A 25,234-nucleotide genomic window follows, 5' to 3' on the forward strand; every position below is an offset into this window, starting at 1 on the left:
AGAGGCTGCAGGGGAAGTTGGTCTTAATATATACGTACCCAGGGAAACTACAGGCTGTCATTTTGATTGTGTGCGACTGTGATTTTCTGCTGGCTTTCCAGGTTAGAGGTCAGACTGCCAATGAGGACTGTAATGATTTTTCTTTAAATGTCTCCTATGCACAACAGGTCCCTGAGTCTGAGAGGGGCTTTGTTATTGTGCAGGGCTAGTTTCAGGAATCGACTGCTACAAACTCCCTGCCACCGTGAATTAATCTGTGCTACAGCACAAGCTCACACAGAGTGTTTACACTGGAGAAGAGAAGGCTGATGGGGGTCATTGTTTCCTAAAGGGCATGGACAGATTAAACATCAATGGGCCGGATCTTGCTGGAGTGGGGCATCTCACAGTGCGCAACGTTAATTAGACTTTTTCCAGCACCCTTCAGCTCAAAAATGTTTTGCGCCGTAACTTGCTGGAAGTGCGAGCTGATAACGGCTCGGCGAGGACAAAGGGGCATCTGGGACCTTAGTGAACGGCGGGACCAAGAGTCTATCTCCTTAATCAATGAGATTTAAGGATTGAGAAAGAAACAGAGGAACGACGGAGAAGGAAATAGGGTGAATTAGAGTCAAATCAGGTACAGGAAGAGAAATAGAGAGAGGGAAAGAAAGATTGGATTAAGAGAGAGAGAGAGAAAAAAAGAGACAGAAAGAAAAAGTAAGAAAAAAAATTGACATTTTAAAAATCTCCAACAGCAATTCACAACCTGAAGCAATGAGGCGCCACAGTTTAAATTGTTCACTTTCTGGGCCAGAGAGGTTGATTGGCAGTCATTAAAAGGGTACTTACGCTATTAACTACTTGACTTAACTTTCTGCATGTGATGGACTGGGGTGGACAAATGTAAGGAGTCTTACAACACCAGGTTATAGGACCTTAACTTTCTGCAGCAAGTTTAATAGGCAATTAATGCCCAAAATCAGAAAGTTCCTAATAATGGGGAGGCTAAGAGCGAGTTGCTGTTTGTGCGAAGCTAATGGTGGAGCGGCGTAAATTGATCAGCAAGTTCTGAAGATCCGCAACTCAGGGTGTCTCTCTTCATCCCCTGAACTTGCTGTCCGGTTTGCACATTAATAACGGCATGTGTCGTTAACACTGTTATTTTTTCAGCAAATTCCAGCCCAAAACATTTAACGCAGTCAGAGATTCAGTTATGTGGAGAGACTGGAGAAGCTGGGGTTGTTCTCCTTAGAGCAGAGAAGGTTAAAGGGAGATTTAATAGAGGTGTTCAAAATTATGAGGGATTTTGATAGAGTGAATAAGGAGAAACTGTTTCCAGTGACAGGAGGATCAGTAACCAGAGGGCATAGATTTAAGGTAATTGGCAAAAGAACCAGAGAGGAGATGAGGAGAATTTTTTTTACGCAGTGAGTTGTTATGATCTGGAATGCGCTGCCTGAAAGGGTGGTGGAAGCAGATTCAATAATAACTTTCAAAATGGAATTAGATAAATACTTGAAAAGGAAAAATTTGCACGGCTATGGGGAAAGAGGAGGGGGAATGGGACTAATTGGATAGCTTTCAAAGAGCCAGCACAGGCACGATGGGCCAAATGGCCTCCTTGTGTGCTGTAAGATTCTCTGATACCAGAACTGAAAGGTTAGAACTATCAGGAAATACTGAACAAGCTGGGGGTCTTTTCTCTAGAAAAGAGAAGACTGAGGGGTGATCTGATAGAGGTCTTTAACATTATGAAAGGGTTTAATAGGGCAGACGTAGAGAAGATGTTTCCATTTGTGAGGGAATCCAGAACTAGGGGCTATAAATATAAGACAGTCACCAATAAATCCAATAGGGAATTCAGGAGAAACTTCTTTACCCAGAGAGTGGTGAGAATGTGGAACTTGCTACCACAAGGAGTAGTTGAGGCAAATAGCATGGTTACATTTAAGGGGAAGGTGGATAAACACATGAGGGAGAAAGGAATAGAAGGATATGGTGATAGGGTGAAATGAAGTAGGGAGGGAGGAGGCTCGTGTGGAGCATAAACACTGGCATGGACCAGTTGGGCCGAATGGCCTGTTTCTGTGCAGTACGTTCTATGTCATTCTATGTAATGAGAGGGTGAAAAGACAGTTTGGATTTTACCACTTTACACAGAGGGCGGTGAATGTACATATGGACCGTCAAGAGAGGCAGTGGGGACTGATTGAATCAGCAGATTCAAGAGAGAGTTGGATGAGTACCCAGAGAAAAGTTTGCTGGAGCAGTACAAGAGATCTCATCCAACAGCCGTTCTTTCTGAGCTGCGATTTCCTCCAGCTAAACGTTGGGAAGATCGAAGCCATTTTCTTCGGGCCCCAGGCACAGATTCCGTCCCCTCACCACTCACTCCATCCCCATCCTCGGCTACAGTTTCAGGGTGAACCAGACTGTTCACAATCTCGGCACCCTGTTTGTCCCCAAACTGGATTTCCAAACTCACAGCCCCCCATCAACAAGACCGCCTACTTTCACCTCCGTAACATATCGTTTACATTACTAACACCGGTTCCTCACGGTTACATTACTAACACCGGTTCCTCACGGTTACATTACTAACACCGGTTCCTCACGGTTACATTACTAACACCGGTTCCTCACGGTTACATTACTAACACCGGTTCCTCACGTTTACATTACTAACACCGGTTCCTCACGGTTACATTACTAACACCGGTTCCTCACGGTTACATTACTAACACCGGTTCCTCACGGTTACATTACTAACACCGGTTCCTCACGTTTACATTACTAACACCGGTTCCTCACGGTTACATTACTAACACCGGTTCCTCACGTTTACATTACTAACACCGGTTCCTCACGGTTACATTACTAACACCGGCTCCTCACGGTTACATTACTAACACCGGTTCCTCACGGTTACATTACTAACACCGGTTCCTCACGGTTACATTACTAACACCGGTTCCTCACGGTTACATTACTAACACCGGTTCCTCACGGTTACATTACTAACACCGGCTCCTCACGTTTACATTACTAACACCGGTTCCTCACGGTTACATTACTAACACCGGTTCCTCACGGTTACATTACTAACACCGGCTCCTCACGTTTACATTACTAACACCGGTTCCTCACGGTTACATTACTAACACCGGTTCCTCACGGTTACATTACTAACACCGGTTCCTCACGGTTACATTACTAACACCGGTTCCTCACGGTTACATTACTAACACCGGTTCCTCACGGTTACATTACTAACACCGGCTCCTCACGTTTACATTACTAACACCGGTTCCTCACGGTTACATTACTAACACCGGTTCCTCACGGTTACATTACTAACACCGGTCCCTCACGGTTACATTACTAACACCGGTCCCTCACGGTTACATTACTAACACCGGTTCCTCACGGTTACATTACTAACACCGGTTCCTCACGGTTACATTACTAACACCGGTTCCTCACGGTTACATTACTAACACCGGTTCCTCACGGTTACATTACTAACACCGGTTCCTCACGGTTACATTACTAACACCGGTTCCCCACGGTTACATTACTAACACCGGTTCCTCACGGTTACGTTACTAAAACTGTCTCCTCATGGTTACGTTACTAACACCGGTTCCTCACGGTTACATTACTAACACCGGTTCCTCACGGTTACGTTACTAAAACTGTCTCCTCATGGTTACATTACTAACACCGGTTCCTCACGGTTACATTACTAACACCGGTTCCTCACGGTTACGTTACTAAAACTGTCTCCTCATGGTTACATTACTAACACCGGTTCCTCACGGTTACGTTACTAAAACCGGTTCCTCACGGTTACATTACTAACACCGGTTCCTCACGGTTACATTACTAACACCGGTTCCTCACGGTTACATTACTAACACCGGTTCCTCACGGTTACATTACTAACACCGGTTCCTCACGGTTACATTACTAAAACTGTCTCCTCACGGTTACATTACTAACACCGGTTCCTCACGGTTACATTACTAACACCGGTTCCTCACGGTTACATTACTAACACCGGTTCCTCACGGTTACATTACTAACACTGGTTCCTCACGGTTACATTACTAACACCGGTTCCTCACGGTTACATTACTAACACCGGTTCCTCACGGTTACATTACTAAAACTGTCTCCTCACGGTTACATTACTAACACCGGTTCCTCACGGTTACATTACTAACACCGGTTCCTCACGGTTACATTACTAAAACTGTCTCCTCACGGTTACATTACTAACACCGGTTCCTCACGTTTACATTACTAACACCGGTTCCTCACGTTTACATTACTAACACCGGTTCCTCACGGTTACATTACTAACACCGGTTCCTCACGTTTACATTACTAACACCGGTTCCTCACGGTTACATTACTAACACCGGTTCCTCACGTTTACATTACTAACACCGGTTCCTCACGTTTACATTACTAACACCGGTTCCTCACGGTTACATTACTAACACCGGTTCCTCACGGTTACATTACTAACACCGGTTCCTCACGGTTACATTACTAACACCGGTTCCTCACGTTTACATTACTAACACCGGTTCCTCACGTTTACATTACTAACACCGGTTCCTCACGGTTACATTACTAACACCGGTTCCTCACGGTTACATTACTAACACCGGTTCCTCACGGTTACATTACTAACACCGGTTCCCCACGGTTACATTACTAACACCGGTTCCTCACGGTTACATTACTAACACCGGTTCCTCACGTTTACATTACTAACACCGGTTCCTCACGTTTACATTACTAACACCGGTTCCTCACGTTTACATTACTAACACCGGTTCCTCACATTTACATTACTAACACCGGTTCCTCACGGTTACATTACTAACACCGGTTCCTCACGGTTACATTACTAACACAGGTTCCTCACGGTTACATTACTAACACCGGTTCCTCACGGTTACATTACTAACACCGGTTCCTCACGGTTACATTACTAACACCGGTTCCCCACGGTTACATTACTAACACCGGTTCCTCACGGTTACATTACTAACACCGGTTCCTCACGGTTACATTACTAAAACTGTCTCCTCACGGTTACATTACTAAAACCGGCTCCTCACGGTTACATTACTAACACCGGTTCCTCACATTTACATTACTAAAACCGGCTCCTCACGGTTACATTACTAACACCGGTTCCTCACGGTTACATTACTAACACCGGTTCCTCACGGTTACATTACTAACACCGGTTCCTCACGTTTACATTACTAAAACCGGCTCCTCACGGTTACATTACTAACACCGGTTCCTCACGGTTACATTACTAAAACTGTCTCCTCACGGTTACATTACTAACACCGGTTCCTCACGGTTACATTACTAACACCGGCTCTCCACGGTTACATTACTAAAACCAGCTCCCCATAGTTACATTACTAACACTGGCTCCCCACAGGAGGGGTTACATGCACGAAATACATACATACAAAACATACATATGCACACACAAAACATACATACAAAACACTTATACATGCACAAAACATATGTACGTACAACCTCATACACAAACACAAAACACATGCACACACACGTGCACCTTACTGACACATTGTCCGGGATCTGGAATGTTTAATGATCACAGAGATATTCGCATCAATGCTGATGTAGTTCAGAGTGAGTCAGTGCCTTTTGCGGGGTGTTATTAGTGAACGATTAAAGGAGAGTAACAGATTGAAGGAGAATAACAGATTGAAGAGGAGTGATGAGTGTTTGTGTAATGTCTGATGGCTGCAGCATTCTTAATCCATTCACACATGCCACCTTTGTGTTTCAGAGTCGCCCGTCTAGTGTCTGTGAGTTTACCCACTTGCGCTCGCAGAAAGCTCGTTCATGATTTCATCGGACAGTGAAGACGAGCTGTACAGTGAGAGGACGGCTCTGATGTCGGCCACTGCCTCCGCCACACCCTTCTACCAGGTCAGGGATGAGGCGCCTGGCTCCGCCGACCTACAGACTAACCGGGTAAGCGCGCCAACAGGTCGGAGTAGGGCGCCCGCTGCGGGGCTGGTACCAGTGTTTGTCCGCAAGTCAAGCTCTGATAGCGGGTGGGTGTATTACACACATTACATAGAATTACATGCATTACATACATTACATAGAATTACATGCAATACATAGAATTACATACATTACATAGAAAATACACGTATTATGTTTGACATCATGTTTGACAAACCGACTGGACTTTTTTGAGGATGTAACTGATAGAATAGATGAGGGAGAACCAGTGGATGTGGTTTATTTGGATTTTCAGAAGGCATCTGATAAAGTCCCACATAAGAAGTTAGTGTGCAAAATTAAAGCACTTGGGATTGGTGGTAATATACTGGCATGGATTGAAAATTGGTTAACAGACAGGAAACAGAGAGTAGGAATAAATGGGTCTTTATCGGGGTGGCAGGCAGTGACTAGTCGGGTATCGTAGGGATCAGTGCTTGGGCCCCAGCTATTCACGATATAGATCAATGATTTGGATGAGAGAACCAAATGTAATATTTCCAAGTTTGCTGATGACACAAAACTAGGTGGGATCGTGAGTTGTGAGGAGGATGCAAAGAGGCTTCAAGGCGATTTAGACAAGTTGAGTGAGTGGGCAAATACATGGCAGATGCAGTATAATGTGAATAAATGTGAAGTTATCCACTTTGGAAGGAAAAACAGAAAGGCAGAGTATTATTTAAATGGTGAGAGATTGGGGAATGTTGATGTACAAAGAGGCCTAGGTGTCCTTGTACACCAGTCACTGAAAGCAAACCTGCAGGTGCAGCAAGCAGTTAGGAAGGCAAATGGTATGTTGGCCTTCATTGCAAGAGGATTTGAGTATAGGAGCAAGGATGTCTTACTACAGTTATACAGGGCCTTGGTGAGACCACACCTGGAGTATTGTGTGCAGTTTTGTTCTCCTTACCTAAGAAAGGATATACTTGCCATAGAGGGAGTGCAGCGAAGGTTCACTAGATTGATTCCTGGGATGGCAGGACTGTCGTATGAGGAGAGATTGGGTCGACTCAGCCTGTATTCACTCGAGTTTAGAAGAATGAGAGGGGATCTCATTGAAACATATAAAATTCTGACAGGGCTAGACAGACTGGATGCAGGGAGGATGTTTCCCCTGGCTGGGGGGTCCAGATCGAGGGGTCACAGTCTCAGGATACGGGGTAGGACATTTAGGACTGAGATGAGGAGAAATTTCTTCACTCGGGGTGGTGAACCTGTGGAATTCTCTACCACAGAAGGCTGTGGAGGCCAAGTCACTGAATATATTTAAGAAGGAGCTAGATAGATTTCTAGACACAAAAGGCATCAAGGGGTATGGGGAGAGAGCGGGAATATGGTATTGAGATAGAGGATCAGCCGTGATCATATTGAATGGCAGAGCAGGCTCAAAGGGCCGAATGGCCTACTCTTGCTCCTATTTTCTATATTACATGGAATTACATACATTGTATAGAATACTTACGTAACTTTGATTTGCATACATTACATATAATTACATACATTACATAGAATCACATAGTATTTACAGCACAGAACCGGCCATTTGGCCCAACAGGTCCATGTCAGTGTTTATGCCCCAAACGAGCCTCCTCCCACCCCTCTTCATCATACCTTATCAACATATCCTTCTATTCCTTTCTCCCTTGTGTGTTTATCTAGCTTCCCCTTAAATGCATCTATGCTATTCAATTCAACTACTCCATGTGGTAGCAAATTCCACATTCTCACCACTCTCTGGGTAAAGAAGTTTCTCCTGAATTCCCTATTGGATTTATTAGTGACTATCTTATATTTATGGCCCTTGGTTTTGAACTTGCCCACAAGTGGAAACATCTTCTCTACGTCAACCGTATCAAACCCTTTCATGATTTTAAAGACCTTTATCAGGTCACCCCTCAGCCTTCTCTTTTCTAGAGAGAAGAGTCCCAGCCTGTTCAGCCTTTCCTGCTAAGTATATCCTCTCAGTTCTGGTATCATCCTTGTGAATCTTTTTTTGCACCTTCTCCAATGTCTCTATATCCTTTCTATAATATGGAGACCAGAACTGTGCACAGTTCTCCAAGTGTGGTCTAACCAAGGTACTGTATAAGTTTAACATAACAACCAAAGGCGTCTTGTTTTGTTCTGTCTGCACAGCGCCGATCGCCAGCCAGTCGGCCCACAAATATTGCGGAGGGGTGTGAAGGCACACAGGGCCGCCCTGCAAGCAGAGACCCGGGTGGAGAGGGCGAGGAGGAGGAGGAGGAGGAGCTGACCCTCAAGTATGGGGCAAAGCACGTCATCATGCTGTTTGTGCCGGTCACTCTGTGCATGGCAGTGGTGGTGGTCACGATCAAATCGGTCAGCTTCTACACGGAGAAGGACGGGCAGCTGTAAGTGTCTCACAGAGCGCCAACTCAGTATTTGAACACTTAAGGAGCTCTCTGGCAAAAGTTGCACATGTTCATAGAATGTACAGCACAAAAGCAGGCCGTTCGGCCCAACTGGACCATGACGGTGTTTATGCTCCACATGAGCCTCCTCCCACCCCTCTTCATCTCATCCTATCAGCATATCCTTCTATTCCTTTCTCCCTCATCTATTTATCTAGCTTCCCCTTAAATGCATCTATGTTATTCACCTCAACTACTCCTTGAGGTAGTGAGTACCACATTCTTACCACTCCCTGGTTAAAGAAGTTTCTCCTGAATTGCCCATTGGATTTATTAGTGACTACCTTATATTTATGGTCCCTAGTTCTGGTCTCCCCCACAAGTGGAAACATCTTCTCTACGTCTACCCTTTCAGACCCTTTCATAATTTTAAAGACCTCTATCAGGTCACCCCTCAGCCTTCTCTTTTCTAGAGAAAAGAGCCCCAGCCTGTTCAGTCTTTCCTAATAGTTATAACCTCTCAGTTCTGGTAGCATCCTTGTAAATCTTTTTTTGCACCTTCTCCAGTGCCTCTACATCCTTCTTTATAATATAGAGACCAGAACTGCACACAGTACTCCCAAGAATGTTCTAACTAAGGTTCTATACAAGTTTAAAATTAGTTTTTTTTTGTCGATGACACTGGGGCAACCCAGTGTGATCCTTATGCATTGATTAGAAAAGGTAGATCCATCTCGCTTCTCAATAGTGATTTAAAGATATTGTGTGGAATGCTGCCTGTAGGGGTCTGATTCACAGTTTCCCCCAAATCAATCTGAGGGAGAGACTCAGATAAAGTCCAGTGACTTTTAAATGTTACCCAGGCTGCAGGTTCCTTGGAAGATCCCAGCCTGAGGCAATTCAGCATAGTCCTTGTCGATTCGTTAGAAAAGGCTGAGGCTTTGGAAATCTGTTTCCATGGTAACTCATCATGTTCAAGTGTCTGACCTGGGGGTGGTCTATAACAATTACCAATAATTAACCCCTGCCCATGGGCCTGGCCCACGCCCCCAGCTAGCTTCAGCTGAAGGTTGGAGTTGGGACTAGGTGGAGAAAGTGAAAGAGTTTCAGAGACCCAAGTGACCAGTCCTCAGGCCCTGATAGCAGCAGATGGAGTCTGAGGAGTACAGAGCTTGTGGGCCACGTGCAATTGCCTGTTTCAACTGGAATCTTCCCCTCGGAGCCGAATGGGGTTCCGCGGCTCTGTCGGACACTCTCCAGTTTTAACGTCTCACAGTCCGAGGCTCCAGTAAATCCCTAAGGACTTTCCCTCGGAGTGTCGAGTCCCATTGAAATGTTGAGACTTTAAAAAGACGTTCACCGTTTCAGAGGCTTTAATGGGTAACTCTTCAAGATGTCGTGCTTCATACAAAAGACTCACCAGGTGTGTCATGTATAACAAGATTGTCCACCCATTTATAGCACAAGTTTACCATTGCATTACACATTACACAGAGGGATTCTTCTCCAGTGGTTAGCTGACTAGTCTGAGGGCGCTGGTAGAAGATATCACACATTTTGCTCGTTTAGATCTTTCATTATAACAACAAATTGCATTTATAAAGCATCTTTAACGCAGTAAAGTGTCCCAAGGCACTTTATCAAAGTGTAATCAGACAAAATTTGACACCAAGCCACATAAGGAGATATTAGGACAGGTGACTAAAAGCTTGGTCAAAGAGGTACGTTTTAAGGAGCGTCTTAAAGGAGGAGAGAGTGGTGGAGAGATTTAGGGAGAGAATTCCAGAATTATGTGGAATAATATGTGACTCGGTGTCAAATTTTGTTTGATAATCGCTCCTGTAAAGCACCTTGGGATCTTTTTATTATGTTAAAGACGCTATATAAATGCAAGTTATTGTTGTTGTCCAAGGAGACCTGACAACTGTAATTGTTGGCGTTGAACTGAACTTTTTTAACTTCCGTTCCCACTTTTCCTTAACAGAATCTACACCCCATTCACCGAGGATACTGACTCAGTTGGACAACGTGTTGTCAACTCCATCCTCAACACGTTAATAATGCTCAGTGTTATTGTCGTCATGACAATAATTCTTGTTCTTCTCTACAAGTATCGATGTTACAAGGTAAGAATTTTTTATTTGAACTTATAATATAATTACAAATTCGACGAGAGGAAATAGACTTGTAGGTTTCACTTATATTAAATTTCATTTCAAGAGGTCAGTTATTACAAATAAAGAAATTGTGGGGCAAATCGCGTGAGCCCGCACCCACGGAATGGAGTATCACGGAGTGGGAGTGGGAGTGGGAGATAGGACTATAACACTATAGGATAAATCCAACAGGCCCACACTTCCGGAGTGGAGTCTCACAGACTGGGAGTGGGGGTCTGAGACAGGGCTATAACACCATAGGGCAAATCCAATAAGCCCACACTCATGGAATGGAGTCTCACAGATTGGGAGTCTGAGGCTGAGACAGGGCTATAACACCACAGGGCAAATCCAACAGGCCCACATTTCCGGACTGGAGTCTCACAGACTGGGAGTGGGAGATAGTGCTATAACACTATAGGGCAAATCCAACAGGCCCACACCCCCGGAGTGCAATCTCACAGACTGGGAGTGGGAGTCAGAGACAGGGCTATAACACCATAGGGCAAATCCAATAGGCCCACATTTCCGGACTGGAGTCTCACAGACTGGGAGTGGGAGTGGGAGATAGTGCTATAACACTATAGGGCAAATCCAACAGGCCCACACCCCCGGAGTGGATTCTTACTAGTCGACAAGGGTTGAATTTAATTTCTTTTCACCAATTCTCTCCGGGTTCTGTAGCGGAAAGAACAAACGTCCTGAGAGTGCCGTCTAACCAGAGTGCTCATGTTTTCCAGTTTATCCATGGATGGCTGATTCTTTCCTCTCTGCTGTTGCTTTTCCTCTTCACGTACATATACCTAGGGTATGTATTCGTGCTTTTGCTCCCGTTCCGCTCCAGTTTTCGCAACTTCTTCTTGTACTTTTCCGTGATTGTAACTCAATTTGTCTCCTGTCTAGCGAAGTGTTTAAGACTTACAACGTGGCCATGGACTACCCAACGCTGATCCTAATCATTTGGAACTTTGGAGCAGTAGGAATGATTTGCATCCACTGGAAGGGACCCCTGCAGCTCCAGCAGGCTTACCTCATCATGATCAGTGCCCTGATGGCCCTGGTCTTCATTAAATACCTCCCTGAATGGTCAGCCTGGGTCATTCTCGGCGCAATATCCGTTTACGGTATGTGTGTTGCTTGCAACATAAACGATCAGGTTTTTGAAATTATTTGGGTAAGCAAAGAAAGTGTTTAATGTTCCACATCTATCAATGTTCTACCAAGTACAGGGTGGTCTCAGGACAGAGTTCTATCTTTTTTTTACAAATGACAGACAGAAAGCATGTATAGTCAAGTGTAAGGTGGATCTAAAAAAAAGCTTCCTTCCTGTGGAGAACAAGGTTATCACAGTCCTGATGTCACCATGCTTTATTGGTGTCGGACATGGCTCAGTTGGTGGCACTCTCGCCTCTGAGTTAGAAGGTTGTGGGTTCAAGTCCCACTCCAGAGACTTGAGCACAAAATCTAGGCTGACACTCCCAGTACAGTACTGAGGGAGCGCTGCACCATCGGAGGGTCAGTACTGAGGGAGTGCTGCACTGTCGGAGGGGCAGTACTGAGGGAGTGCTGCACTGTCAGAGGGGCAGTACTGAGGGAGTGCTGCACTGTCGGAGGGGCAGTACTGAAAGACCGCTGCACCGTCGGAGGGGCAGTACTGAGGGAGTGCTGCACTGTCGGAGGGGTAGTACTGAGGGAGTATTTCACAATCGGAGGTGCTGACTTTCAGAAGAGACGTTAAACTGAGGCCCTGTCTGCCCTCTTGGGTGAACATAAAAGATCCTATGACACTATTTCGAAGAAGAGCAGGGGAGTTCTCCCTGGTGTCCTGGCCAATACTTATCCCTCAACCAACGCTTAAAAAACAGATTATTTGGTCATTTATCACATTGCTGTTTGTGGGACTTGCTGTGCGCAACATTGGTCGCTGTGTTTCCTGCATTACAGCAGTGACTACACTTCAAAAAGTACTTCATTGGCTGTAAAGCGCTTTGGGACATCTTAAGGTCGTGAAAGGCGCTATATAAATGCAAGTCTTTTTTTATTGGCAATTAACTAGAACCCAGAAATGAAAGCAGGATAGCACCACCGTTAAATTATCAGACAGAGGAATGTTACAGGATCATGGGAGACAATCTGCTACTATCATCTACAGTAATTTTGAGCCGGGTGATTATAGGGATTGAACGGGATTGTATTGATGCCTCATTGTCGCTGTTTCACTGCAGACCTTGTAGCAGTGCTGTGCCCTAAAGGTCCCCTGAGGATGCTCGTGGAAACAGCACAGGAGAGGAACGAACCAATATTCCCGGCCTTAATATATTCCTGTAAGTTCACTTTTTATTCTGTTGTTCACACTTGGATGTTTTTAGACCAAACGCCACATTTGATTGTAATGGAAGGAAACATCTTCAAACACTATACAATGTGACAATGGCTAGTGGGATACAGTGTAACAGAGATGAAGTTGGGGTACGGTGTAACGGAGATGTAGTTGGGATACGGTGTAACGGAGATGTAGTTGGGGTACAGTGTAACGGAGATGTAGTTGGGGTACAGTGTAATGGAGATGTAGTTGGGGTACAGTGTAACGGAGATGTAGTTGGGGTACAGTGTAATGGAGATATAGTTGGGGTACAGTGTAATGGAGATGTAGTTGGGGTACAGTGTAATGGAGATGTAGTTGGGGTACAGTGTAACGGAGATGTAGTTGGGGTACAGTGTAACGGAGATGTAGTTGGGGTACAGTGTAAGAGATGTATTTGGGGTACAGTGTAGTAGGGATGTAGTTGGGGTACAGTGTAACAAAGATGTAGTTGGGGTAGAGTGTAACGGAGATGTAGTTGGGATACGGTGTAACAGAGGTGTAGTTGGGGTACGGTGTATCAGAGGTGTAGTTGGGGTACGGTGTATCAGAGGTGTAGTTGGGGTACGGTGTAACAAAGATGTAGTTGGGGTAGAGTGTAACAAAGATGTAGTTGGGGTACAGTGTAACAAAGATGTAGTTGGGGTAGAGTGTAACGGAGGTGTAGTTGGGGTACAGTGTAACAAAGATGTAGTTGGGGTACAGTGTGACGGAGATGTAGTTGGGATACGGTGTAACAGAGGTGTAGTTGGGGTACAGTGTAACAAAGATGTAGTTGGGGTAGAGTGTAACAAAGATGTAGTTGGGGTACAGTGTAACAAAGATGTAGTTGGGGTAGAGTGTAACGGAGTTGTAGTTGGGATACGGTGTAACAGAGGTGTAGTTGGGGTACAGTGTAACAAAGATGTAGTTGGGGTACAGTGTAACAAAGATGTAGTTGGGGTACAGTGTAACAAAGATGCAGTTGGGGTACAGTGTATCAGAGGTGTAGTTGGGGTACGGTGTAATGGAGATGTAGTTGGGGTATGGTGTAACGGAGATGTAGTTGGGGTACAGTGTAACGGAGATGTAGTTGGGGTACAGTGTAATGGAGATGTAGTTGGGGTACAGTGTAATGGAGAAGTAGTTGGGGTACAGTGTAACGGAGATGTAGTTGGGGTACAGTGTAACGGAGATGTAGTTGGGGTACAGTGTAACGGAGATGTAGTTGGGGTACAGTGTAACGGAGATGTAGTTGGGGTACAGTGTAATGGAGATGTAGTTGGGGTACAGTGTAATGGAGATGTAGTTGGGGTACAGTGTAATGGAGATGTAGTTGGGGTACAGTGTAACGGAGATGTAGTTGGGGTACAGTGTAACGGAGATGTAGTTGGGGTACAGTGTAACGGAGATGTAGTTGGGGTACAGTGTAAGAGATGTATTTGGGGTACAGTGTAGTAGGGATGTAGTTGGGGTACAGTGTAACAAAGATGTAGTTGGGGTAGAGTGTAACGGAGATGTAGTTGGGATACGGTGTAACAGAGGTGTAGTTGGGGTACGGTGTAACAGAGGTGTAGTTGGGGTACAGTGTAACAAAGATGTAGTTGGGGTAGAGTGTAACAAAGATGTAGTTGGGGTAGAGTGTAACAAAGATGTAGTTGGGGTACAGTGTAACAAAGATGTAGTTGGGGTACAGTGTAACAAAGATGTAGTTGGGGTACAGTGTAACGGAGATGTAGTTGGGGTACAGTGTGACGGAGATGTAGTTGGGATACGGTGTAACAGAGGTGTAGTTGGGGTACAGTGTAACAAAGATGTAGTTGGGGTAGAGTGTAACAAAGATGTAGTTGGGGTACAGTGTAACAAAGATGTAGTTGGGGTAGAGTGTAACGGAGTTGTAGTTGGGATACGGTGTAACAGAGGTGTAGTTGGGGTACAGTGTAACAAAGATGTAGTTGGGGTACAGTGTAACAAAGATGTAGTTGGGGTACAGTGTAACAAAGATGCAGTTGGGGTACAGTGTATCAGAGGTGTAGTTGGGGTACGGTGTAATGGAGATGTAGTTGGGGTACAGTGTAACGGAGATGTAGTTGGGGTACAGTGTAACGGAGATGTAGTTGGGGTACAGTGTAACGGAGATGTAGTTGGGGTACGGTGTAATGGAGATGTAGTTGGGGTACAGTGTAACGGAGATGTAGTTGGGGTACAGTGTAACGGAGATGTAGTTGGGGTACAGTGTAACGGAGATGTAGTTGGGGTACAGTGTAACGGAGATGTAGTTGGGGTACAGTGTAATGGAGATGTAGTTGGGGTACAGTGTAATGGAGATGTAGTTGGGGTACAGTGTAATGGAGATGTAGTTGGGGTACAGTGTAACGGAGATGTAGTTGGGGTACAGTGTAACGGAGATGTAGTTGGGGTACAGTGTAACGGAGATGTAGTTGGGGTACAGTGTAAGAGATGTATTTGGGGTACAGTGTAGTAGGGATGTAGTTGGGGTACAGTGTAACAAAGATGTAGTTGGGGTAGAGTGTAACGGAGATGTAGTTGGGATACGGTGTAACAGAGGTGTAGTTGGGGTACGGTGTATCAGAGGTGTAGTTGGGGTACGGTGTATCAGAGGTGTAGTTGGGGTACGGTGTATCAGAGGTGTAGTTGGGGTACGGTGTATCAGAGGTGTAGTTGGGGTACAGTGTAACAAAGATGTAGTTGGGGTAGAGTGTAACGGAGTTGTAGTTGGGATACGGTGTAACAGAGGTGTAGTTGGGGTACAGTGTAACAAAGATGTAGTTGGGGTACAGTGTAACAAAGATGTAGTTGGGGTACAGTGTAACAAAGATGCAGTTGGGGTACAGTGTATCAGAGGTGTAGTTGGGGTACGGTGTAATGGAGATGTAGTTGGGGTATGGTGTAACGGAGATGTAGTTGGGGTACAGTGTAACGGAGATGTAGTTGGGGTACAGTGTAATGGAGATGTAGTTGGGGTACAGTGTAATGGAGAAGTAGTTGGGGTACAGTGTAACGGAGATGTAGTTGGGGTACAGTGTAACGGAGATGTAGTTGGGGTACAGTGTAACGGAGATGTAGTTGGGGTACAGTGTAACGGAGATGTAGTTGGGGTACAGTGTAATGGAGATGTAGTTGGGGTACAGTGTAATGCAGATGTAGTTGGGGTACAGTGTAATGGAGATGTAGTTGGGGTACAGTGTAACGGAGATGTAGTTGGGGTACAGTGTAACGGAGATGTAGTTGGGGTACAGTGTAACGGAGATGTAGTTGGGGTACAGTGTAAGAGATGTATTTGGGGTACAGTGTAGTAGGGATGTAGTTGGGGTACAGTGTAACAAAGATGTAGTTGGGGTAGAGTGTAACGGAGATGTAGTTGGGATACGGTGTAACAGAGGTGTAGTTGGGGTACGGTGTAACAGAGGTGTAGTTGGGGTACAGTGTAACAAAGATGTAGTTGGGGTAGAGTGTAACAAAGATGTAGTTGGGGTAGAGTGTAACAAAGATGTAGTTGGGGTACAGTGTAACAAAGATGTAGTTGGGGTACAGTGTAACAAAGATGTAGTTGGGGTACAGTGTAACGGAGATGTAGTTGGGGTACAGTGTGACGGAGATGTAGTTGGGATACGGTGTAACAGAGGTGTAGTTGGGGTACAGTGTAACAAAGATGTAGTTGGGGTAGAGTGTAACAAAGATGTAGTTGGGGTACAGTGTAACAAAGATGTAGTTGGGGTAGAGTGTAACGGAGTTGTAGTTGGGATACGGTGTAACAGAGGTGTAGTTGGGGTACAGTGTAACAAAGATGTAGTTGGGGTACAGTGTAACAAAGATGTAGTTGGGGTACAGTGTAACAAAGATGCAGTTGGGGTACAGTGTATCAGAGGTGTAGTTGGGGTACGGTGTAATGGAGATGTAGTTGGGGTACAGTGTAACGGAGATGTAGTTGGGGTACAGTGTAACGGAGATGTAGTTGGGGTACAGTGTAACGGAGATGTAGTTGGGGTACGGTGTAATGGAGATGTAGTTGGGGTACAGTGTAACGGAGATGTAGTTGGGGTACAGTGTAACGGAGATGTAGTTGGGGTACAGTGTAACGGAGATGTAGTTGGGGTACAGTGTAACGGAGATGTAGTTGGGGTACAGTGTAATGGAGATGTAGTTGGGGTACAGTGTAATGGAGATGTCGTTGGGGTACAGTGTAATGGAGATGTAGTTGGGGTACAGTGTAACGGAGATGTAGTTGGGGTACAGTGTAACGGAGATGTAGTTGGGGTACAGTGTAACGGAGATGTAGTTGGGGTACAGTGTAAGAGATGTATTTGGGGTACAGTGTAGTAGGGATGTAGTTGGGGTACAGTGTAACAAAGATGTAGTTGGGGTAGAGTGTAACGGAGATGTAGTTGGGATACGGTGTAACAGAGGTGTAGTTGGGGTACGGTGTATCAGAGGTGTAGTTGGGGTACGGTGTATCAGAGGTGTAGTTGGGGTACGGTGTATCAGAGGTGTAGTTGGGGTACGGTGTATCAGAGGTGTAGTTGGGGTACAGTGTAACAAAGATGTAGTTGGGGTAGAGTGTAACAAAGATGTAGTTGGGGTACAGTGTAACAAAGATGTAGTTGGGGAAGAGTGTAACGGAGGTGTAGTTGGGGTACAGTGTAACAAAGATGTAGTTGGGGTACAGTGTAACGGAGATGTAGTTGGGGTACAGTGTGACGGAGATGTAGTTGGGATACGGTGTAACAGAGGTGTAGTTGGGGTACAGTGTAACAAAGATGTAGTTGGGGTAGAGTGTAACAAAGATGTAGTTGGGGTACAGTGTAACAAAGATGTAGTTGGGGTAGAGTGTAACGGAGTTGTAGTTGGGATACGGTGTAACAGAGGTGTAGTTGGGGTACAGTGTAACAAAGATGTAGTTGGGGCACAGTGTAACAAAGATGTAGTTGGGGTACAGTGTAACAAAGATGCAGTTGGGGTACAGTGTATCAGAGGTGTAGTTGGGGTACGGTGTAATGGAGATGTAGTTGGGGTACAGTGTAACGGAGATGTAGTTGGGGTACAGTGTAAGAGATGTATTTGGGGTACAGTGTAGTAGGGATGGAGTTGGGGTACAGTGTAACAAAGATGTAGTTGGGGTAGAGTGTAACGGAGATGTAGTTGGGATACGGTGTAACAGAGGTGTAGTTGGGGTACGGTGTATCAGAGGTGTAGTTGGGGTACGGTGTATCAGAGGTGTAGTTGGGGTACGGTGTAACAGAGGTGTAGTTGGGGTACAGTGTAACAAAGATGTAGTTGGGGTAGAGTGTAACAAAGATGTAGTTGGGGTACAGTGTAACAAAGATGTAGTTGGGGTAGAGTGTAACGGAGGTGTAGTTGGGGTACAGTGTAACAAAGATGTAGTTGGGGTACAGTGTAACAAAGATGCAGTTGGGGTACAGTGTATCAGAGGTGTAGTTGGGGTACGGTGTAATGGAGATGTAGTTGGTGTACAGTGTAACGGAGATGTAGTTGGGGTACAGTGTAACGGAGATGTAGTTGGGGTACAGTGTAACGGAGATGTAGTTGGGGTACAGTGTAACGGAGATGTAGTTAGGGTACAGTGTAATGGAGATGTAGTTGGGGTACAGTGTAATGGAGATGTAGTTGGGGTACAGTGTAACGGAGATGTAGTTGGGGTACAGTGTAACGGAGATGTAGTTGGGGTACAGTGTAACGGAGATGTAGTTGGGGTACAGTGTAACGGAGATGTAGTTGGGGTACAGTGTAACAGAGGTGTAGTTGGGGTACAGTGTAACAAAGATGTAGTTGGGGTAGAGTGTAACAAAGATGTAGTTGGGGTACAGTGTAACAAAGATGTAGTTGGGGTAGAGTGTAACGGAGTTGTAGTTGGGATACGGTGTAACAGAGGTGTAGTTGGGGTACAGTGTAACAAAGATGTAGTTGGGGCACAGTGTAACAAAGATGTAGTTGGGGTACAGTGTAACAAAGATGCAGTTGGGGTACAGTGTATCAGAGGTGTAGTTGGGGTACAGTGTAACGGAGATGTAGTTGGGGTACAGTGTAAGAGATGTATTTGGGGTACAGTGTAGTAGGGATGGAGTTGGGGTACAGTGTAACAAAGATGTAGTTGGGGTAGAGTGTAACGGAGATGTAGTTGGGATACGGTGTAACAGAGGTGTAGTTGGGGTACGGTGTATCAGAGGTGTAGTTGGGGTACGGTGTATCAGAGGTGTAGTTGGGGTACGGTGTAACAGAGGTGTAGTTGGGGTACAGTGTAACAAAGATGTAGTTGGGGTAGAGTGTAACAAAGATGTAGTTGGGGTACAGTGTAACAAAGATGTAGTTGGGGTAGAGTGTAACGGAGGTGTAGTTGGGGTACAGTGTAACAAAGATGTAGTTGGGGTACAGTGTAACAAAGATGCAGTTGGGGTACAGTGTATCAGAGGTGTAGTTGGGGTACGGTGTAATGGAGATGTAGTTGGGGTACAGTGTAATGGAGATGTAGTTGGTGTACAGTGTAACGGAGATGTAGTTGGGGTACAGTGTAACGGAGATGTAGTTGGGGTACAGTGTAACGGAGATGTAGTTGGGGTACAGTGTAACGGAGATGTAGTTAGGGTACAGTGTAATGGAGATGTAGTTGGGGTACAGTGTAATGGAGATGTAGTTGGGGTACAGTGTAACGGAGATGTAGTTGGGGTACAGTGTAACGGAGATGTAGTTGGGGTACAGTGTAACGGAGATGTAGTTGGGGTACAGTGTAACGGAGATGTAGTTGGGGTACAGTGTAACGGAGATGTAGTTGGGGTACAGTGTAACGGAGATGTAGTTGGGGTACAGTGTAACGGAGATGTAGTTGGGGTACAGTGTAAGAGATGTATTTGGGGTACAGTGTAGTCGGGATGTAGTTGGGGTACAGTGTAACAAAGATGTAGTTGGGGTACGGTATAACAGAGGTGTAGTTGGGGTACGGTGTATCAGAGGTGTAGTTGGGGTACGGTGTATCAGAGGTGTAGTTGGGGTACGGTGTAACAGAGGTGTAGTTGGGGTACAGTGTAACAAAGATGTAGTTGGGGTACAGTGTAACAAAGATGTAGTTGGGGTACAGTGTAACAAAGATGTAGTTGGGGTAGAGTGTAACGGAGGTGTAGTTGGGGTACGGTGTAACGGAGATGTAGTTGGGGTACAGTGTAACGGAGATGTAGTTGGGGTACAGTGTAAGAGATGTATTTGGGGTACAGTGTAGTCGGGATGTAGTTGGGGTACAGTGTAACAAAGATGTAGTTGGGGTAGAGTGTAACGGAGATGTAGTTGGGATACGGTATAACAGAGGTGTAGTTGGGGTACGGTGTATCAGAGGTGTAGTTGGGGTACGGTGTATCAGAGGTGTAGTTGGGGTACGGTGTAACAGAGGTGTAGTTGGGGTACAGTGTAACAAAGATGTAGTTGGGGTAGAGTGTAACAAAGATGTAGTTGGGGTACAGTGTAACAAAGATGTAGTTGGGGTAGAGTGTAACGGAGGTGTAGTTGGGGTACGGTGTAACGGAGATGTAGTTGGGGTACAGTGTAACGGAGATGTAGTTGGGGTACAGTGTAACGGAGATGTAGTTGGGGTACAGTGTAACGGAGATGTAGTTGGGGTACAGTGTAATGGAGATGTAGTTGGGGTACAGTGTAATGGAGATGTAGTTGGGGTACAGTGTAATGGAGATGTAGTTGGGGTACAGTGTAACGGAGATGTAGTTGGGGTACAGTGTAACGGAGATGTAGTTGGGGTACAGTGTAACGGAGATGTAGTTGGGGTACAGTGTAAGAGATGTATTTGGGGTACAGTGTAGTAGGGATGTAGTTGGGGTAGAGTGTAACGGAGATGTAGTTGGGATACGGTGTAACAGAGGTGTAGTTGGGGTACGGTGTATCAGAGGTGTAGTTGGGGTACGGTGTATCAGAGGTGTAGTTGGGGTACGGTGTATCAGAGGTGTAGTTGGGGTACGGTGTAACAGAGGTGTAGTTGGGGTACGGTGTAACAAAGATGTAGTTGGGGTAGAGTGTAACAAAGATGTAGTTGGGGTACAGTGTAACAAAGATGTAGTTGGGGTAGAGTGTAACGGAGGTGTAGTTGGGGTACAGTGTAACAAAGATGTAGTTGGGGTACAGTGTAACGGAGATGTAGTTGGGGTACAGTGTGACGGAGATGTAGTTGGGATACGGTGTAACAGAGGTGTAGTTGGGGTACAGTGTAACAAAGATGTAGTTGGGGTAGAGTGTAACAAAGATGTAGTTGGGGTACAGTGTAACAAAGATGTAGTTGGGGTAGAGTGTAACGGAGTTGTAGTTGGGATACGGTGTAACAGAGGTGTAGTTGGGGTACAGTGTAACAAAGATGTAGTTGGGGCATAGTGTAACAAAGATGTAGTTGGGGTACAGTGTAACAAAGATGCAGTTGGGGTACAGTGTATCAGAGGTGTAGTTGGGGTACGGTGTAATGGAGATGTAGTTGGGGTACAGTGTAACGGAGATGTAGTTGGGGTACAGTGTAACGGAGATGTAGTTGGGGTAGAGTGTAACGGAGATGTAGTTGGGATACGGTGTAACAGAGGTGTAGTTGGGGTACGGTGTATCAGAGGTGTAGTTGGGGTACGGTGTATCAGAGGTGTAGTTGGGGTACGGTGTAACAAAGATGTAGTTGGGGTAGAGTGTAACAAAGATGTAGTTGGGGTAGAGTGTAACAAAGATGTAGTTGGGGTACAGTGTAACAAAGATGTAGTTGGGGTAGAGTGTAACGGAGGTGTAGTTGGGGTACAGTGTAACAAAGATGTAGTTGGGGTACAGTGTGACGGAGATGTAGTTGGGATACGGTGTAACAGAGGTGTAGTTGGGGTACAGTGTAACAAAGATGTAGTTGGGGTAGAGTGTAACAAAGATGTAGTTGGGGTACAGTGTAACAAAGATGTAGTTGGGGTAGAGTGTAACAAAGATGTAGTTGGGGTAGAGTGTAACAAAGATGTAGTTGGGGTACAGTGTAACAAAGATGTAGTTGGGGTACAGTGTAACAAAGATGTAGTTGGGGTACAGTGTAACGGAGATGTAGTTGGGGTACAGTGTAACGGAGATGTAGTTGGGGTACAGTGTAATGGAGATGTAGTTGGGGTACAGTGTAATGCAGATGTAGTTGGGGTACAGTGTAATGGAGATGTAGTTGGGGTACAGTGTAACGGAGATGTAGTTGGGGTACAGTGTAACGGAGATGTAGTTGGGGTACAGTGTAACGGAGATGTAGTTGGGGTACAGTGTAAGAGATGTATTTGGGGTACAGTGTAGTAGGGATGTAGTTGGGGTACAGTGTAACAAAGATGTAGTTGGGGTAGAGTGTAACGGAGATGTAGTTGGGATACGGTGTAACAGAGGTGTAGTTGGGGTACGGTGTAACAGAGGTGTAGTTGGGGTACAGTGTAACAAAGATGTAGTTGGGGTAGAGTGTAACAAAGATGTAGTTGGGGTAGAGTGTAACAAAGATGTAGTTGGGGTACAGTGTAACAAAGATGTAGTTGGGGTACAGTGTAACAAAGATGTAGTTGGGGTACAGTGTAACGGAGATGTAGTTGGGGTACAGTGTGACGGAGATGTAGTTGGGATACGGTGTAACAGAGGTGTAGTTGGGGTACAGTGTAACAAAGATGTAGTTGGGGTAGAGTGTAACAAAGATGTAGTTGGGGTACAGTGTAACAAAGATGTAGTTGGGGTAGAGTGTAACGGAGTTGTAGTTGGGATACGGTGTAACAGAGGTGTAGTTGGGGTACAGTGTAACAAAGATGTAGTTGGGGTACAGTGTAACAAAGATGTAGTTGGGGTACAGTGTAACAAAGATGCAGTTGGGGTACAGTGTATCAGAGGTGTAGTTGGGGTACGGTGTAATGGAGATGTAGTTGGGGTACAGTGTAACGGAGATGTAGTTGGGGTACAGTGTAACGGAGATGTAGTTGGGGTACAGTGTAACGGAGATGTAGTTGGGGTACGGTGTAATGGAGATGTAGTTGGGGTACAGTGTAACGGAGATGTAGTTGGGGTACAGTGTAACGGAGATGTAGTTGGGGTACAGTGTAACGGAGATGTAGTTGGGGTACAGTGTAACGGAGATGTAGTTGGGGTACAGTGTAATGGAGATGTAGTTGGGGTACAGTGTAATGGAGATGTCGTTGGGGTACAGTGTAATGGAGATGTAGTTGGGGTACAGTGTAACGGAGATGTAGTTGGGGTACAGTGTAACGGAGATGTAGTTGGGGTACAGTGTAACGGAGATGTAGTTGGGGTACAGTGTAAGAGATGTATTTGGGGTACAGTGTAGTCGGGATGTAGTTGGGGTACAGTGTAACAAAGATGTAGTTGGGGTAGAGTGTAACGGAGATGTAGTTGGGATACGGTGTAACAGAGGTGTAGTTGGGGTACGGTGTATCAGAGGTGTAGTTGGGGTACGGTGTATCAGAGGTGTAGTTGGGGTACGGTGTATCAGAGGTGTAGTTGGGGTACGGTGTATCAGAGGTGTAGTTGGGGTACAGTGTAACAAAGATGTAGTTGGGGTAGAGTGTAACAAAGATGTAGTTGGGGTACAGTGTAACAAAGATGTAGTTGGGGAAGAGTGTAACGGAGGTGTAGTTGGGGTACAGTGTAACAAAGATGTAGTTGGGGTACAGTGTAACGGAGATGTAGTTGGGGTACAGTGTGACGGAGATGTAGTTGGGATACGGTGTAACAGAGGTGTAGTTGGGGTACAGTGTAACAAAGATGTAGTTGGGGTAGAGTGTAACAAAGATGTAGTTGGGGTACAGTGTAACAAAGATGTAGTTGGGGTAGAGTGTAACGGAGTTGTAGTTGGGATACGGTGTAACAGAGGTGTAGTTGGGGTACAGTGTAACAAAGATGTAGTTGGGGCACAGTGTAACAAAGATGTAGTTGGGGTACAGTGTAACAAAGATGCAGTTGGGGTACAGTGTATCAGAGGTGTAGTTGGGGTACGGTGTAATGGAGATGTAGTTGGGGTACAGTGTAACGGAGATGTAGTTGGGGTACAGTGTAAGAGATGTATTTGGGGTACAGTGTAGTAGGGATGGAGTTGGGGTACAGTGTAACAAAGATGTAGTTGGGGTAGAGTGTAACGGAGATGTAGTTGGGATACGGTGTAACAGAGGTGTAGTTGGGGTACGGTGTATCAGAGGTGTAGTTGGGGTACGGTGTATCAGAGGTGTAGTTGGGGTACGGTGTAACAGAGGTGTAGTTGGGGTACAGTGTAACAAAGATGTAGTTGGGGTAGAGTGTAACAAAGATGTAGTTGGGGTACAGTGTAACAAAGATGTAGTTGGGGTAGAGTGTAACGGAGGTGTAGTTGGGGTACAGTGTAACAAAGATGTAGTTGGGGTACAGTGTAACAAAGATGCAGTTGGGGTACAGTGTATCAGAGGTGTAGTTGGGGTACGGTGTAATGGAGATGTAGTTGGTGTACAGTGTAACGGAGATGTAGTTGGGGTACAGTGTAACGGAGATGTAGTTGGGGTACAGTGTAACGGAGATGTAGTTGGGGTACAGTGTAACGGAGATGTAGTTAGGGTACAGTGTAATGGAGATGTAGTTGGGGTACAGTGTAATGGAGATGTAGTTGGGGTACAGTGTAACGGAGATGTAGTTGGGGTACAGTGTAACGGAGATGTAGTTGGGGTACAGTGTAACGGAGATGTAGTTGGGGTACAGTGTAACGGAGATGTAGTTGGGGTACAGTGTAACAGAGGTGTAGTTGGGGTACAGTGTAACAAAGATGTAGTTGGGGTAGAGTGTAACAAAGATGTAGTTGGGGTACAGTGTAACAAAGATGTAGTTGGGGTAGAGTGTAACGGAGTTGTAGTTGGGATACGGTGTAACAGAGGTGTAGTTGGGGTACAGTGTAACAAAGATGTAGTTGGGGCACAGTGTAACAAAGATGTAGTTGGGGTACAGTGTAACAAAGATGCAGTTGGGGTACAGTGTATCAGAGGTGTAGTTGGGGTACAGTGTAACGGAGATGTAGTTGGGGTACAGTGTAAGAGATGTATTTGGGGTACAGTGTAGTAGGGATGGAGTTGGGGTACAGTGTAACAAAGATGTAGTTGGGGTAGAGTGTAACGGAGATGTAGTTGGGATACGGTGTAACAGAGGTGTAGTTGGGGTACGGTGTATCAGAGGTGTAGTTGGGGTACGGTGTATCAGAGGTGTAGTTGGGGTACGGTGTAACAGAGGTGTAGTTGGGGTACAGTGTAACAAAGATGTAGTTGGGG

General features: G+C 45.5%; 1 protein-coding gene across 1 annotated transcript in view; it reads left to right on the plus strand.

The window, feature by feature from the left end:
• psen2 (presenilin 2) overlaps positions 1–25,234 on the plus strand; it is a 46,600-nt gene that overhangs the window by 370 nt on the left and 20,996 nt on the right. The window contains exons 2-7 of the mRNA XM_067984099.1: positions 5,837–6,024; positions 8,197–8,432; positions 10,417–10,558; positions 11,329–11,396; positions 11,492–11,712; positions 12,814–12,912. Of these exons, the coding sequence (XP_067840200.1) occupies positions 5,893–6,024; positions 8,197–8,432; positions 10,417–10,558; positions 11,329–11,396; positions 11,492–11,712; positions 12,814–12,912 (898 nt within the window). The 5' untranslated portion in view covers positions 5,837–5,892. The remainder of the gene's footprint in view (positions 1–5,836; positions 6,025–8,196; positions 8,433–10,416; positions 10,559–11,328; positions 11,397–11,491; positions 11,713–12,813; positions 12,913–25,234) is intronic.

Source organism: Heptranchias perlo, chromosome 5 (genome assembly GCF_035084215.1).
Source record: "Heptranchias perlo isolate sHepPer1 chromosome 5, sHepPer1.hap1, whole genome shotgun sequence".
NCBI classification, from domain to species: domain Eukaryota; kingdom Metazoa; phylum Chordata; class Chondrichthyes; order Hexanchiformes; family Hexanchidae; genus Heptranchias; species Heptranchias perlo.